General features: G+C 35.1%; 1 protein-coding gene across 1 annotated transcript in view; it reads right to left on the reverse strand.

Moving 5' to 3' along the window:
- Window positions 1-8,080, reverse strand: part of smc2 (structural maintenance of chromosomes 2) — a 44,161-nt gene extending 36,081 nt beyond the window's left edge. The window contains exons 1-6 of the mRNA XM_028804788.2: window positions 7,688-8,080; window positions 1,869-2,018; window positions 1,258-1,380; window positions 932-970; window positions 708-818; window positions 578-622 (exon numbers count right to left, since the gene is read on the reverse strand). Coding sequence (XP_028660621.1) covers window positions 578-622; window positions 708-818; window positions 932-970; window positions 1,258-1,380; window positions 1,869-2,018; window positions 7,688-7,855 — 636 coding nt within the window. The 5' untranslated portion in view covers window positions 7,856-8,080. The remainder of the gene's footprint in view (window positions 1-577; window positions 623-707; window positions 819-931; window positions 971-1,257; window positions 1,381-1,868; window positions 2,019-7,687) is intronic.
- Window positions 8,081-16,972: the final 8,892 nt, after the last annotated feature.

Consider the following 16,972-nt stretch of genomic DNA (forward strand, 5'->3'; position numbering starts at 1 on the left):
TTCAACTGCATCTGAGTTGTTTCATTTAAAATTCATTGAGGTAATGTACAGAACCAAAATTAGAAAAAAGTTGTCTCTGTCCAAATATTTATGGACCTAACTGTATGTATTCAAATTTTTTCAAGATGCCTTGGTTAAAATGGTTTGCTAAATTATATATAAATGCTATTACTCTATCTATACTTCTCACTTGTGAGATCATTTATATTATGAAAAAGTATTCAGAACACATTAACAGTGGAGAAGTACATGTTAAGTGTTTATAATTCAGTTTTTATTAATATTATATGTAAACAAAGTACAGATATAATGAGGCTGGGTTTATTTTCTGAGTGACTATTATTTGCCTACCATATGACTCTTACTTTACTATCTGCTCTACTGTTTATAAACAACTCCTATGAACATTCCTTTTTTGTCAATTCTATCCATTGTTTATTTCTCTACGACAAAATGAACTTAAATGATCTTATATTGCATTTGCAGTCTTATTGCTTTTCGACCAGATTATAAAATTAACAGAAGTGTAATCTCATAGTTTTATTCAGATACTGTACAGTAATCTTAGAGAACGTACCTCTTTTAATTTCTGTAGAGTTGGAGTAATCTCTTCTTCCAGAATCTTAAAATAAATAAATAAAAGTTTCAGACTTTCCAACAATAACTGAGAAACACATTTATTTCTTAAGCTGCCAAAAATAATGTACCGTTTCAACTTCTTTTAGCTTTGCCTCCTTCTTTTCAATGGTTTTTTGAGCTGCAATTTTCTTACATTCATACATTCTTGTACCTGCTGCTTCCTCAATCATTGCCAAAATCTGAAAAGTTATAAAAAGTTTAAAATATCATGTATTTCTGATCTCTTCACAAAAATCCAATAAATTAAAAACACCTGAGAGCGACTCTTTATTTCAAATAAAGAAAAACATACCTCTGGAGGCTTCATGTTAAGGACTTTAGTAATTCTTCCCTGAAACGTAATGATGTAATAATTAACACCATTTTTACAAACAGCAGAATGTAGCAATATAATAAATGTTGATAAAAAACACACAACACATCCCTAAATCAAGTTGGCTAGTTATTTAAAGTAATAAAAGAAAAAAAGAGAAAGAAACAAAGTATTACATAAGATAAGCTACTGTTTTAAACTAAAACAATTGCCTAATAATTTTTATTTTTAAATGTTGAATGTATGAGATATATTCAGTATACAATTTAGAATACCCCAACTGGGCAAAGATAAAATGAAGTTACCTGCATGATAAGAAAATGAGGATTATTTACATTAAGCCCAACTGAACAGAAAAGATCCTGAACCCTCATGTTATTGGCATTAACTCCATTAATCAGGTATTTATTTCTCCCACCAATAACCACCTAAAAAGGAAAGAAAAAGAAAAAATACATTGTTAAATTAAAAAAATGAAACTAAAATATGAAATAGTTTAATAGTGAATAACTCAGTTAATATTTAAATAACAAAAACTACAGTGTTACACTGCAGTCAAACTGATAAACTGTAAAAAGTCAAAAGCGAACATTATTGTGGTGTTATTCTAGAAAGGAAGAAAATTTAATGCTGCAGTAAAGTGATTTAGTGTGCTTCAGTCTTTAGTTATTACACATAAGCAGTGGATTTCATTATGCATACCATCCCTAAACATTTTTAAAAGCACAATACAACTGAAGTCAAGCGAGTCAGAGAGTGTGCCAGTGATTAGAATTATGCCTGCCACCTTATGCTAAAGCTTTTGTTGAAATAACTGCTCTTCACTGCCTTTAAAACTAAACACACATCACAAGGGCAGTCCATGGATAAATGCATCTAAAACAAAACATTTTCAAATTCACATAAATAGTAGTACCTGTCTAGTTACAGTTATTTCATCATGAGTTTCAAACCCCAGGGGACTCTGTTTCTTGTCAGAATTGTCAAATGTAATAGAAACTGTGGCTTTAGTGATGCCTGCTTGACCATTTTTATACACCAAATCCTGAAGATTTGAAGCTCGAACCTAAAGGGAAAACAGATAAAAAAAAAAATCCAATTAATCAACACATAAAAACAAATACTTAATATTCAGGTGCTGCCATCAGATTGCCTGATCTTAGGCCTTAATGTGCAAAACTCTGGTGGCTGTTGGTTCTCATTGTAAAAAATAGAGAATTAGAATTGGTGGTCATCTTGGTAAATGCATGTGTATCCACACAGTACCCACTATTTTCACTCTTCATGGATATATTTATTGTTTTGTAAATCTAATTAAAACTGAGGGAAAAAGTCATTAATTCCAAAAATCAAAGCAATTCCAAAATCCACATCAGCTCAAAAGTTAAAAACAAATGTTATTGTCAATTTATTTTACGTGTGCATATATAAAAATAAACACATGATGAAATAAATTTAAAACATACTATTTGTTTCCATGTCATTTTTATGCAATTAGTGACACTTCCTTTTTCAAACCTACCAGTGCAATCATTCGCAATAAGTTACCATTTAGTATGGTTGTGTATAAACATATTTTCATGTGTAGTTTATTCTTTGGAATGTAAAAAGACAATGCATTATAAAGACAAAACTGCAATGGGAATTAATCAAAATCACACCTTTTATTACAACCTGCCTGAACAAGGGGCCTGAGTTGCCTCAAAAGCTTACTTATTGTAATCGGTTCAGTTAGCCAATAAAAAGTGTAAATTTGCTAGACTTCTCATTGCACCTATAATTGGCTAACATGGTACAACACCCTACTACTAAAAAGACAAAACTGTAAAAATTTAACAGAGAGGATGACATGGCATTACTTAACTTTTAATTTTATTACTGGGACCTAAATGACAGAATTAGAGGGTAACAGAACTACACTTGATTGGTTAGCTTTGAAAACAAAGTATTGTTTCAACTCCTCTTTAAAAAACTTTGCTATGTGCTTCAGCTGTTGATAATTACAGCCAATTTACCAGAAATACAGTTGTGCAACACTGGAACAATGTAGCTAACATTTTAAGGCAGAGATGCTATTCTCTGATTCTGTGATCATGGCATGATCATCATAATTATTATCAAAAAATACATCCATCCATCCATTATCCAACCCGCTATATCCGAACTACAGGGTCACAGGGGTCTGCTGGAGCCAATCCCAGCCAACACAGGGCGCAAGGCAGGAAACAAACCCTGGGTAGGGCGCCAGCCCACTGCAGGGTGCGCGCACACACACACAAGTACACACTAGAGACAATTTAGAATCGCCAATGCACCTAACCTGCATGTCTTTGGACTGTGGGAGGAAACCAGAGTACCCGGAGGAAACCCACACAGACACGGGGAGAACATGCAAACTCCACGCAGGGAGGACCCGGGAAGCGAACCCAGGTCTCCTAACTGTGAGGTAGCAGCACTACCCACTGCACCACCTTGCCACCCCTCAAAAAATAAAGTGAATGTTTAAATAAAAAAAAATTATTACAATAAAAGACACATGGCCATTAATCTCCCTCAAAATACTCCCCCTCATTTTGAACACACTTATCTCATCGTTCTTGACACTTTCTGAAGGAGTTCTGGGAGTCCTCTTTCCCGAGTGTCTTTAGTTGCATGCCTCAATGTCCGGATTCGATTCAAAACGTTTACATTTCATGGTCATTTTGACTTTGGGGAAGAGACAGAGGTCGCATGGTGCCAGATCCGGTAAAAAAGGTAGATGAGGACACACCATAATGTTTTTATTTGACAGAAATTGCCATACCAGAAGCAATGTATGACATGGAGCGTTGCCATGATGGAGGATGAAACTGTTTGCCCATTTCTCAGGTTGTTTTCTACGTACATCATCATTTCTTAAACGCTCTAATAAGTCCTTATAATATTCAGAGTTCACCATAGAATATGCAAGAGTTACAAGGAACAATGCAATTTGTTTTCAGAATTTAGCAAGATTTAATTAATGATAGTCTTATATAAAAAAAAAAAAAAAAAACAACCCTGTGGCTACTGCTTCTGTCTTATCTTTTGAGGTCTTGGATGAATAACACTGGACTGTTAGGTGCGGATACTATGGTTTTAATGGATGTAACTTGTGTGGTACATTGTACTATGCAATCAGGATGCTGAAAATGTATATTAGTAAGCTATCGGTGTGGTATAAAAAAAACAAAACAAAACAAAAAAAAAACAAAAACAAAAAAAACCAACCATTCCTGTTCACAAGATACCTTCTTGTGCAAAATTATTAAAATATTTTAATTCAAACTGTTTAAAACAATGTGCTGAATAATTCTGGATTAAGAATAAAATGATTTAAATAAAATCACTTTACAGTAAGTAAATCTACTTTTTTATCTAGAAAAAAAAAAAAAAAAAATCACAGGCAGTTGCAACAAAACAAACACTAGAAAAATTTTTGGACTCCACAAAACTGCCCCAAACAAATCTTTGTTTTATTGACCAAATAGAAGTCTAAAACAAAGAACTCCAGTCTCCAGTATGGAGATATACACCTCAAACAATGAATTACATTTTTTAACAACTAAATCAATAGCTAACATTACTTTCTTGGAAATGTAAAACACAAAGCATTAGTTCAGAAATCTGCAATTTACTTTATTTTGCAGTATCATAGGATAAGAATCATATGTTTTGTTTCTATTATTTTTATTTATTTTCAAGTATAAACAAACATTAGTCCTTTCAGAAACTGTTTACAGGGATTGAAAGGCTGGGCTATATAACTGAACTCTCAAACGAGATGAAACCTGCAATCTAACTGTTCTTAAAAATATCTGAAACTCCGTGAGGGGTGGGTGTGTAAAATGTTTGAAAGTTATACTGATAGGGGCTTCAAATTTATGCCCTTTCATAATTCTGCATATATTTGAATATTTCTAAAATATTGTTTCAAATTTATTGTACATAGAAAAAATAACTATTACAGCAAATTCCAACTTAACAACAGTACATTTTATTTATATAGCACCTTTCCCATACTCAAGGCACTTCACAGAGTCTCAGAAAGAACAGCAGAGTATATGTAACATTGGATACAAATATTTTATGCACAAAAAACTAAAATGGCTAAATACAGGATATACAAAGCATTACATAGAATAAAAGACAATAAATCCGAGTAAAATACTAAAGTCAATACTAGAAGAAAACCTTGAACAAATAACAATTTGTGATATAATTTACACAAAAATTATCCTGAGCATCTGGAACGAGAGGTAAACTGGAAGAAGGGACGGAATGTTAGGCCAAGTTAAACACCTTCCTGAATATAGGAGTTTTAAGTTGTTTTTTAAAAGAATGAATGGAGTCAGTTGATCTAATTAATTTAGGGAGGTTATTCCAAAGTCTGATTGCGATACTGCTGAAGACCCAGTCACCCATAGAGTGCAGGTTAGTGTTAGGCACAACAAGAGTCCCATAACCAGAGGAGCTTAGAGGGTGAACAGGAGCATAGTGAGGGAGAAGGTCAGTGATGTACTCCAATGTAAGGCCATTTAAAGCTTTGTAGGTTATTAATAGAATTTAATCTTCAATCCTGTAAGTCACAGGGAGTCAGTGAAGGTGAAGCAGAACAGGTGTTTAAAAAAAGGAGACGAATGAGCAAACATGGGATATATTTTGAAGGTGGAAGTAAAAATGTTTCTTTATGTGGTTCATGTGGTCTAAATAAGAAAGGGAGAAATCAAAAATGACAATAAGATTCCTTCTATTATAAGTAGGTCTAATGAGATTGTGATCAAGAGTGACTGAAAAGGAGCTCATTTTCTTAAGCTGAGCTTAAGTGCCAATTTGCATAAGTTCAGTTTTGCTGCAATTTAATTTTAAAAAGTTATGCTCCATCCAGGTATTAATTTCACTGGGACAAGATGTGAGATGGAAAAGCTCAGATGAAGTTTCACTTTTAGCATTGAAATAGAGTTGAGTATCGTCTGCATAAAAATGGTAACCCAGTCCAAAGATATGAATAATATGGCCAAGTGTAAGCATATAGATAGAGAAGAGCAGAAGGCAGAGGACAGAGCTCTGAGGAATTCCTTGTATAACTGGTACTGAGCTGGATCTGTGGTTGCCAAGACTAACAAACTCTTGTCTATCAGTGAGACAGAATTTAAGCCACTGGAGGGCAGTGCCAGAGAGTCCCATAATGTTCCTAATTCTGGACAGTAGAGGGTCATGTTGGACTGTCAAATGCTGCACTGAGGTTTAATAGAATTAATATCCTGGTTTAGCTATGCTACCATAAGCAAATCATTGGTTATCCGAAGCATAGCTGTTTCACATCTGTCCTGCACTCTGAAATCAAACTTAGAGTTCCATTAGTTTATTAGAAGTTAAGTAGTTGGTGAGTTGACTTACCTGTAAACAATGGGTATTAAATATCAACAAACTTGCATAAGATTTCTTATAACAAATAAAAAAGCTCCAAAAATATATAAACTCTCCTACATACCCACCAAAGTATTGCTTAAAAACTCTTAAAACATATTTCCTGAATTATTCAGACACTCATGTAAAGCAAGCATTGGAACTTAAAGAAGCTTCAGTCTCAGAAGATTGCAAAGTGCAATGCAAGATAATCCAAATTTCAGTAAACCAGTTACAATCCTGCACATTGAATACTTAATCCTAGATTTTGCTTTTCGCTTCCATTTCAATGAAACCAACACTAACTTGTCCACTTATTAACAAAAGCTCAGCATCAGCTGAATGTGCATCATTGCTAGTCACTTCAGATACTGTACTTACCTCTGACAGAAGTGACACGTACATTCAGACATTTTTTTTTTTTACTGAAAAAATATTTTTAGCAATAAATGAATATGATTTTCAGCATCTGTTTTATACATGGTAGGGATGTAAGTTGAATTCAGCAACAGGTCCGTTACACTGTGGAGTTCTCCCTGCATCCACGTGTATTTTTTCTAGGGGTACTCTTATTTCCTCACACATACATAGGATCTGCGTTTTAAGTTAACGGTCCATTCCAAATTCTCTAATCATGACAGTGGCGTGAGCATCCAAGATGCCACGGAATGGATAAGCTTCAACCAACCTAACCCAGAACCGAATTAAACAGGTTGAAAACCGTTAACGTTTTATGTTGTGGTGTTAATTCTTTGAATTTCTTTTAAATACCAGAAATTCAGTAATGCGAACACTGGAAACCGGGTTATCATTCTGGAGGGGCTGGTCATATATAAATTATTCTCTTCAGTTTAGCATAATGAAACTGCATTTCATTCAGCCACTTTAAATATGCAAGCTATGACCTCACCTTTAGAAAAAAGGCACCAGGGAAGTGACTATGATTTTAAAATCTATTTTTTCCACTTTTAAAATAATTTTTAAGTGTAAATGGAAAAATCACAAAGATAAATAAACTGTAGTGTTGCTGCCACTTGGCTTAGACACCTTAATTTTTCCACAGAACAGCATAGGCTAAATAATATGCCAATAACCCCCTCTGAACTACAAGTAACGATGCCACCTTTGAGGCTTGTCATTAATAGATTTACGAAGTACTGCAATATTTTCAAATGTCAGCTAGAGATCTCCATTCAGTCAGTAAATTTTCACACAATTAAATGACTCACAGGTGAGCGCATCTGCATCAAGCTACCTCTCTAACAAATCCGCCACAACCGGAAAGGAAGAAGCAGGGTGATGATTTACCTGAGACAAGTTGGAGATCCCCAGCAAAAAACAGATCGAATCTAGAATGTTCGACTTGCCGCTTCCATTGAGTCCAGTTATGGCGTTAAAAAGAGGATCAAATCCGTTGATCTCCGTACGCTGAGCATAAGACTTGAAACCGTCTATGACTATGGACTTGACGTACATCTCACCGGTACTTCAAAATCTTCCTTATCTGTCTTGTTTATAGTTTAAGTGATTATAAAATGACTAAAAATAAGAAATGTTCCAGTCTCCCGAATTGCTTTCAGAAAAATTACTTTCCAAAGGATCGCTCCTTATAAGTAATTCCTGACACCCGATGACAAAGTCGGTAAGTTTCCATGAAAACAGTAAAACTTGCTGCCGCCTAGTATATTACTGTTTCGAGCTACATTTCTCTTTGGCGCCTTTTAAGGGGCTTTCGGTATCTTTGCCAGAAACATATTTATCTATATTTTCACAACTTTAACGTAAAGTTACACAAAAATCACAAAACAACATCAGTGTAGGTCGATTTATCATATTTCAATTGTTTACTTGTTTGATTTAATTTTCACAAAATCGTAATGAACAACTAAACGGATAGGCGTATTAAAGTCAGCCTATAGAGCAGGGGTCCTGAAATGACGTCGCTTAACGTCACCGAGTCGGAGTTTGAATTTTACTGTAGGGGCAGACTGGTACTATTAGTAAGCAGATTAGTTTAAGTAATACCGATAGTAGTATACTCTTCTTTTTTTTGAGGTCCTCATAGTACTCTTGTAAAAAGTGTAACTGACTGTAAATGTTTTCTGATAATAAATGGTCGATTGGGTCTGAGTACCATTGGACTGTAAGGGGATTGACTATCGGTTGTGATTTCCGAATGATATAATGAAATAAGAAATAAAAATGGAAACAAATGTAAATATGCTGCGATATTTTAAGACTTTTTAATGCAGTTTTCGCGAAGAGTAATAATAATTTCCATATAAGCATATTCGCCTTACATTGAATACGATTTTTCCGTTATTCTTAAACAACGTAATGCCTAGATATACAGACTATGTATCGAAAATATAAACACGTACTAGTGTGTTTAAATTTTCGAACAATGCGAGAGATGGGTATTATGTGGAGAAGGCCTAAGCGAAGGTTTATGGATGGGGGGAGAGAGGACATGCAGGTGATGGGTGTAACGGAACAAGATGCAGAGGACAGAAAGATATGGAAGAAGATGATCCGCTGTGGCAACCCCTAACGGGAGCAGCCGAAAGAAGAAGTCCAATGTATAACCGCTGGGCAAGAACTGCAGGGAATGCTATAAACTGCGTTTCGTGTCTCTGCTGCCGATTTCTTGTTTTTGGCATTGAAAACATATATGTATGTATATGTTGTATAGTTTACTGTCAAATAATGCAAAGAGTACGCGACACGTTTCGACCTTCGACCTACTTAGAATGCAGCCTGCAGGACCAAATGTGAAAGCTATTGCACTGCAAATAGTGATGCATAGTCATACTAAAGCGATTTCTGCACTCTAGATTTCCATTCATTTTTTATTTAGTAAACACATTTCTTTCACGAAAGGGTTGTGGCGGCCTAGAACCTATCAGAACAGTACCATATTCTGTCACAATGCACAATCACAAACCTACAAGCCCTCTTTTTCAAGGCAAATTCAGAGTTGCCTCCCACCATTATACTCATATTTTTATGATTTTAGAAGAAACCAGAATTTTCAGGAAAAACCCTTTCAGACGGGAAAAATCATGCAGAATCTTTACAGTGAATGGAGCTTGATTTGAACCTAAAGGTTAGTAGTTGTGAAGCAGTAACACTAAACACAGCCACCATGCTACCATTCCGCTTGCATATAAAGCTTAAAAACACATTTAAGTGAAATATAGTGTTAGGTTATTATGTTAAGTTATAATTTTATACAAATCTGCAAACAAGTGTCTTTGAATTTTTTTCTGTCAATTACAAAAACATAACTAGTAATTTTATAATGTATGCAGTAAATTAGATATCTGTGCACTCAAATTGCTTACATATGAGCAAAGAGAGTAAAAATATCTTTCTTAAAGAGTTTTGTTAATTAGCAATAGTACTAGGGTGTTGTACCGTGTTAGCCCTTATGAATGTAGAGAAAAGCCAAGCAAAATGACACCTTTTATTGGCTAACTAAAAAGATTACAATATGCAAGCTTTCGAGGCAACTCAGGCCCTTTCTTTGGGCAAGATGTAATCATGCCTGAAGAAGGGGCCTGAGTTGCCTCGAAAGCTTGCATATTGTAATCTTTTTAGTTAGCCAATAAAAGGTGTTATTTTACTTGGCTTTTCTCTATGTTAATTAGCAATGTAATTCAAGTATAAAATGAAATTCAAGATATGCTGGGATATCCATTATACAGTATAGCAAAACTAGACTTGCTGGAAATGGACACATTGACTTTTCCCCCGAGCATTATTTGCCATTGCATTTTGAAGTGTGTTTTGCTATGATCATTGTCTTTTTGGATGTTTTGAAGATAGCTGTTTTTAATTTTTGCATTTATATTTTGATTATGATTGATGTTTATAGGGCATATCTCCTTTCCAGTCTAACAGTCATTGATCCTACTAATGACATTTATGGTAGAGTGATCTTTAAGGTGAAACTGACTATAAAATAATAATATTAAAAGAATAAAATGTAATGTTCCCAGGCGTCTATTACTCTTAACTTGCTCAGTCTATATTAGGGTCATGGGGACTGGAGCCTTGCAGAATCCAACCCTGAATGAGATGCCAGTTTTGTTATTTTAAATGTATTTTATGCTTAGCACACAATGGAAGAGTTGGAGCATTGGCAGCACCTAATTGGACAGGAAATATTGACTTTATCTACAGAACTGTATAAACAGTGGCTTGCTTTTCTCTTCTTCAGTCTGTGCATCAATCATGTATAGGCTAACAGCAGTGGTATGTGCAGTTCTTATTTGTCTTACCATGGACGGCATTGAGTCATGTTTTCATCACATTATTTTTATTATTATTGTTACTGTTAAGTGCTGTTGAGTCAGTTTTGACTACTGATGACCATATAAGTAGTCAGTCCCAAATGGACTGACTTCTGTTTTGATCTTCAAGCTTCTCAGAGAATGTTCATTGATGTCTTTAGCTGATCAACCAGTTCCTCCTTTTTCTTCTCACTTTGTTGGGTTGTTTTGCTTGTTCTAATAAATTGTATCTTCTTATAACGTGTTCAAAGTAACATTGCTTTAGTTTACTCATTTGAACTATAGGTGGGAAGTAAGGCTTAATTTGATCGAAGATCCAATTTGATTTCCTTGCTCTCCATGGTATTCTCGAAAGTTTTCGCTAGCTCTGAAGTTCAAAGGCATCTCTTTTTTAACTCTCATGCCTCTTCATTGTCCAGCTTCAACAATCCATAAAAAGTTGCAGAAAATACCATGGCCTGCACAATTCATTGCATAATATTTATTAAAAGCAGCATTATTATTATTATTATTAGTCTACACCGACATGAAAACAGAAATAAATATTTATTTGGTGTGGTTATTTTGGGCTTACAAATCTTATTAAATTAAATTTTAGTTGATCCTGCACCAGGGAGCAAAGATAAGATACTTCTAACTTTTAGTTTTTATCACTGAACAGTAGATTCTGAACCACATTTAAGTCACTAAACTACCACTACTGCCTACTAAGTTGAGCAGTCTAATTGGCAATCGCTTGGTGCAGTTTCACTTTCCTTGATTACCGTTTGCTATGGCTTAAACCTATATTAAAAAGAATGGAAATTCTTGCAAAATGCTTGCTTTTCACCAATAGGACTTATTCTTTATACTGGGCTGAGCCCTCTGTGCCTAATCACCCCATATATGAAGTGTGCAATGATAGAGAATAAGGACAAGAAACAATCCCAAAAAGTAAGGTCAAATATAACAACAAAGATTCATAATACTGTAACATTTAGTTTTTCAGTAGTAAGCCAACCACAAAGTGAACATGGGAGTCAACCAGTGTTCAAGTACTCATTAAGGAACGGCGAATAACCTTAAAATAAAGGCATAGCATTTAAAAAAGAAACTGACCAACCTGAACATTTACATGGATCTGAAACCAGAAGAGAAAAAATACCACAAAATGATATAATGTATTCTGTGAATTTCTCCAACGTATTCATTCTAAATAGATTGTATGGTGCAGATGATCTATGTGATGTTTAATTATAATTGATGTATCAGTAGACCCTGTAATTAATATCAGGGATATTCAGTACTTTAAAAGGATACTAATAATAAAGGTTGGTAAAATATTGGGAGAGTTTCAGATTATTGCATGTCTACAGTATTTGGTACATTCATTTTAAGTCAATTTTTCTTTTTCTGAATACTGCTCATATCGGTACTGTGCAAGACTGGAAGAAGCTGTAGACATTTCCAACTGCATAAGTTACAAAGCAGAAACCAAACCTGGACAGACTGCCTTTCTATTACTGAGGACACTCACTAATACATGATTATTTTAGAGTCACCAATTAATCTAAGGAACATATAATTGGTTTGAGGGAGAATGCTCAAATACCATTTGGAGGAAAGCACAAAATCGGAAAGGACACAAAAAGCAATACAGATGGATAAAGAAGAGGGCCTGGATTTATTTGAAAAATAATTATTTTTCTATGTTAGCCAAATCATATTAAATAGTCTAAGGCAGGATGCATTTGGGAGGAGCCCTTTGTGGACAGTTAGACAGTTGTGCTGAAATGAAGTTAAGTGTTAGCCTGTACTGAGAGCATATGTGTGCAGTGAACTACATACATTGCATCAACAGTACGGCTGCTTTTCTAATGAAGCCAAGCTGTCTGTTAATTAGGATGTGAAATAGCACATTCAGATATAATGTTTGACATATATATATATATAACATGTATGTATTCTTTCTTTGTGTGTACTGAAAAAGAGAAAAAAATATCCGCTCAGTGAAGCTATTCTGAAACTAAAATCTCTATACTTCCATTAATTTTATGCATCTGCCTTTTCTATTGCATTGTTGCCATGAACTTCTGCTGTTCATAACAGGCTCAGGTGTTGGGCAGTCCATCATATTGGACAATGCTGAATTGGTAATTAACTGGCATATCTTTGGAATGTGGGAACTTATCTACCCAAAGAAAAAACTGTTAGTTAGTGTGAGAATGCGCAAAAACTGAACTCTGGTTTTTTGAGCAGTGAGGCAACTTTCTAACAGTTGTGCCAGTTTGGAACTAAAACAGGTAATGAAAAAGGAGATTTTAAAAACTTTAGTGGTAGATCAAAGATAAATGAGATTTCTGGAGCCTCTTACAACAAACTTTAGTAGAGTGCACAAAATGGACTTAAAAAGTTAAACACAATTGAATATCCATCCATCCATTCCGCTATATCCCAACTACAGGGTCACGGGGGTCTGCTGGAGCCAATCCCAGCCAACACAGGGCGCAAGGCAGGAAACAAACCCCGGGCAGGGCGCCAGCCCACCGCAGGGCACATGCACACCCACACACCAGGGACAATTTAGAATCACCAATGCACCTAACTTGCATGTCTTTGGACTGTGGGAGGAAACCGGAGTACCCAGAGGAAACCCACACAGACACGGGGAGAACATGCAAACTCCACGCAGGGAGGACCCGGGAGGTGAACCCAGGTCTCCTAACTGCGAGGCAGCAGCACTACCCACTGTGCCACCGTGCCACACAATTGAATAGCTTTTCTTATTTTACTAAAATAAAAATGTACATATTTACCCAATAAATGAAGCGGCCACTGTAAAAAGCCTCAACCAGGGAGTCAATTTAAAGTAGCACTAAAGACCACTAAGCTTTCAAAGCAACTTATGGACAAATACATTTATTTTACATTTGTAGCTCTGGTGATTGCTATAATTGAATATCAGAGCCCCCAAAAATCTATTGGAGCATATTAAAATGAATTATTAGGGTACTGATAGGATATCACACCATCCTAACCCATCATTAGGTAATGAAAATTGAAAAAAAGGATGTTACTATAATAGTAACATCTACAGAGCTACAGATTTCTTTAATTGAACTAGTAGTACTATAGTCACAGAGTTCAGCAAATTTCTTACTTGCATGTCTAACCATCATGTAATGAGTTGCCTCTCTGAAACTTTAATAAGCAGAAGCTTATTAGAACACATTATCCATCTATCAACAGTATGCTAGTCACCATACCCACAAGGTCTAAGTGGCAGAATGTTGCCACTAGAGGTTTGTAATGGGATAAAGTGTTAAAGGACACTAAAAAAGATTGGATTACCAACTAGTTGTCTGATTATTGTGTCAGTTTAGTCCCTAGAAAGAGTATGTACTCTTTAGATTACTGATGGCCCATGTGCAGCCCAGGTGTTCTACTGATAATACAAATAAGCGACAAGGTTTAAAGTTAAATTCAATCAATAGGAGTGACACAGAGAATGCAGAATAATGGATTCAATAAACACACTACTCTGGATCTTCTGTATATCATCTATAGCTACCTACAAGAATACTGTAGTATCATCTGTAAACAACCTCTTTGCAAGGTACTCTTTGTTTATCAACCTGAGTGTTTCCTCAAAACCTTATGACATTATCAAGAAGGGAGACAATACTGAATAAAATTTGCAGCAAGCATTTACAAGTATGTCATACTTAACCCTTGGCAAATAATTATATTCTCAGATAAGGTAAAACTGGGAGTTGTGTATAAAAGCAAAGTTCTTTGTGAGGGTCAGATTTTTGCAGCTGATACCATCCCTACTATCCTGCAATGACATTCTTCTGCTTTGGGACTGTTTCTCACTATAAAAGCTACAGAGATCGCTAGAACTGAGGTGTATAAGTGGAAGTAAGACATGGATGCTCACACCCCTTAGGGTTTATACTGCACTATCCAGTTAGGGAGTTGCCATTCAAGTACTAAAAGACAAAAGTAAGCAAAAAATAAATAAAAGAGGTACTTTTCAAAGTGTCTAAGTCAATTAAGCATATACTTCTCTTATTTTAACCAGAGAGCCAGTGTTAAAGGCATGCATGGCATTAGCACAGTTTGTTAACAGTAAATAAATGCTGACTCAAAAAAGAGGGGTGTTGCTCCTCCTTTTATAGGTAGTTTGAACTGAACTTATGTAATTGATCTAAATCCTAATGTTTGTCTGAAGACAAGTTGAACGACAAAGATTAACCCTGTTGCTCATTCTTGGAAGTACCACGGTTGTAAGCCAAAATTGTTATTACTAGAAACAATAAAATCAAGTATTGTTACAGCGTCCACTTTATGTTTTACAGATTGAACTAGCCTATTTCAATAAGTCTGATTCTATTTTTAATTGAGTACTGCAATTGGCCATTTCTTTTCATGCCTTATTCCAGAGGTGACAAATTGACTGCAGTATACGGTAAGCGTATTGCAGTGGAGTATTTAAAAATTCAATATCCAATAAGCTATTTTCAGTCCTGAGTAGCTTATGTAAAGTTTTACTATGAAAACATCTTTCATTCTAAATGTTCTCTCCAAGTACATTCACATTTCTCAGAAACTGACCATTTTAAATTCTGGCAAATCTCATTTTTACCACAAGTATTTAAAACTTCTCTTTATTACCTCACTCCAGGAATTTGGAACTTCCCATGGTATTTAAAGAGATTGCTCTAGCAATAGTGAAAGATATTCTTTTGAAGTTGAAACCTAAATTTTGACATTTTGTAAGATGAGTTTTAAACAATAATAGACTTAGAGAGGCTACTTGCAAAATGTAATTTTCATCATATGTATTTAGAAATGGTTTTGCCAGCACCTTGGGATCAAATCCCACATCCTGTCTGTTTAAATTTTGCGTGTTTTCTCTGTGTGTATTGGCTTTTATCCTGGTACTCCAGTCTTCGCACTACATCCCCAAGCCACATAAGGTAGATTAATTGGCAGTTCAAAATTGGCCACTTGTGGGTGTCTGTGTGATTGAGCAATGCATTGCACAGGCTTGTTCCTGATTTGCCCTCAATACTGCCAGAATAGGCTTCAGCCCTCCACAATATGAAATTGGATTAAGCAGATTTGACAATAGCACAATGTTATCTATTTAATAAGCTAACATTTAGTTTTCTTAATTTTTAAAAATAAATTGCTAGATATTCACTTCTGTTTCTGACAGATCTCCTTTACCTCCCTAGTGACGCTCTGTCCAACAAAGCTGTCTGTTCTGAAGTAACCTCTACCCTTTTAAAATCTACCTACTAAATTTGTTCTGCCACCCTGAGTTTACCACTAACCCAAAATTGAGGTTATGGTGTTATTTCCCTGTCTGCCTAGTTACAGTACATTCCAATACTTCCCTTCCACTTTCTCTGATTAATTTACAGTCTAATCATTTTTGATTAACTATGGTCCTTGGATTATCAGTCGTGAAAGTCACAAAGCTGCCCTGTTGTGTTCTCCAGTTTGAATTGCTTTTCTTCTTTATTTAATTGGTCACAGCTCAAACTCTAGCCACCAGTTATCACATCACCCAAGGTGGCCTTTAGCAATGTTTGATGACAGAACTACACACCATACTGGAACATAAACTACTGATCATGAAATCTTTTCAGGCTACTTCCACATGTGTGTTGACATAAAATACCTGTAGGGCCTGACATATACATAATGCAAATGAGTCAAATTTCAGCATCTGTTCTATAGAAATAAGCCTGCTTATGTCTTGAACTTAATTTCTTCTGGTATAACTATGCACTCATTGGATTGTCCTCAAATCCACATTTTTTTCGAAAAATATGCAAATAGCCCTAAGCACTCTTGGCATCATGTTTTTCTAGATGGCATAGCTGCTCTATGATCAGACATTACAACATCAAAAATTACAATCAAATAAAAAAACTTAAATGTGCAGTTTGTTATATGGAAACAAGCAAGACATATAATCAGATTGTATCATGCATTATTGATGTTATTGACACAGGCAAATGTCTTTTCTTATTTATTATTGGTAAAGAATAGATGAAAGACATTTTAAAAATCACATAATTAACATTAATATTAGGGAGTTTAGCCACAAATCAGAAAGTGGAAATAAAGTGACCAGATCAAAACAAAGAACTGAGAATAGACGTGTGGAAGGGAAATTCTATTTCAGTGATACTTCATTTTATTTCATTTTTAAAATGTCTATAGAGGGCAGCACTAATGACTTTCTAAGAAGATATACTGTAAAGTCCTGGGTTCAAATCTCAGCCTGGCCATTGTCAATGTG

This window comes from Erpetoichthys calabaricus, chromosome 7, assembly GCF_900747795.2.
Source record: "Erpetoichthys calabaricus chromosome 7, fErpCal1.3, whole genome shotgun sequence".
Taxonomy (NCBI): Eukaryota; Metazoa; Chordata; class Cladistia; order Polypteriformes; family Polypteridae; genus Erpetoichthys; species Erpetoichthys calabaricus.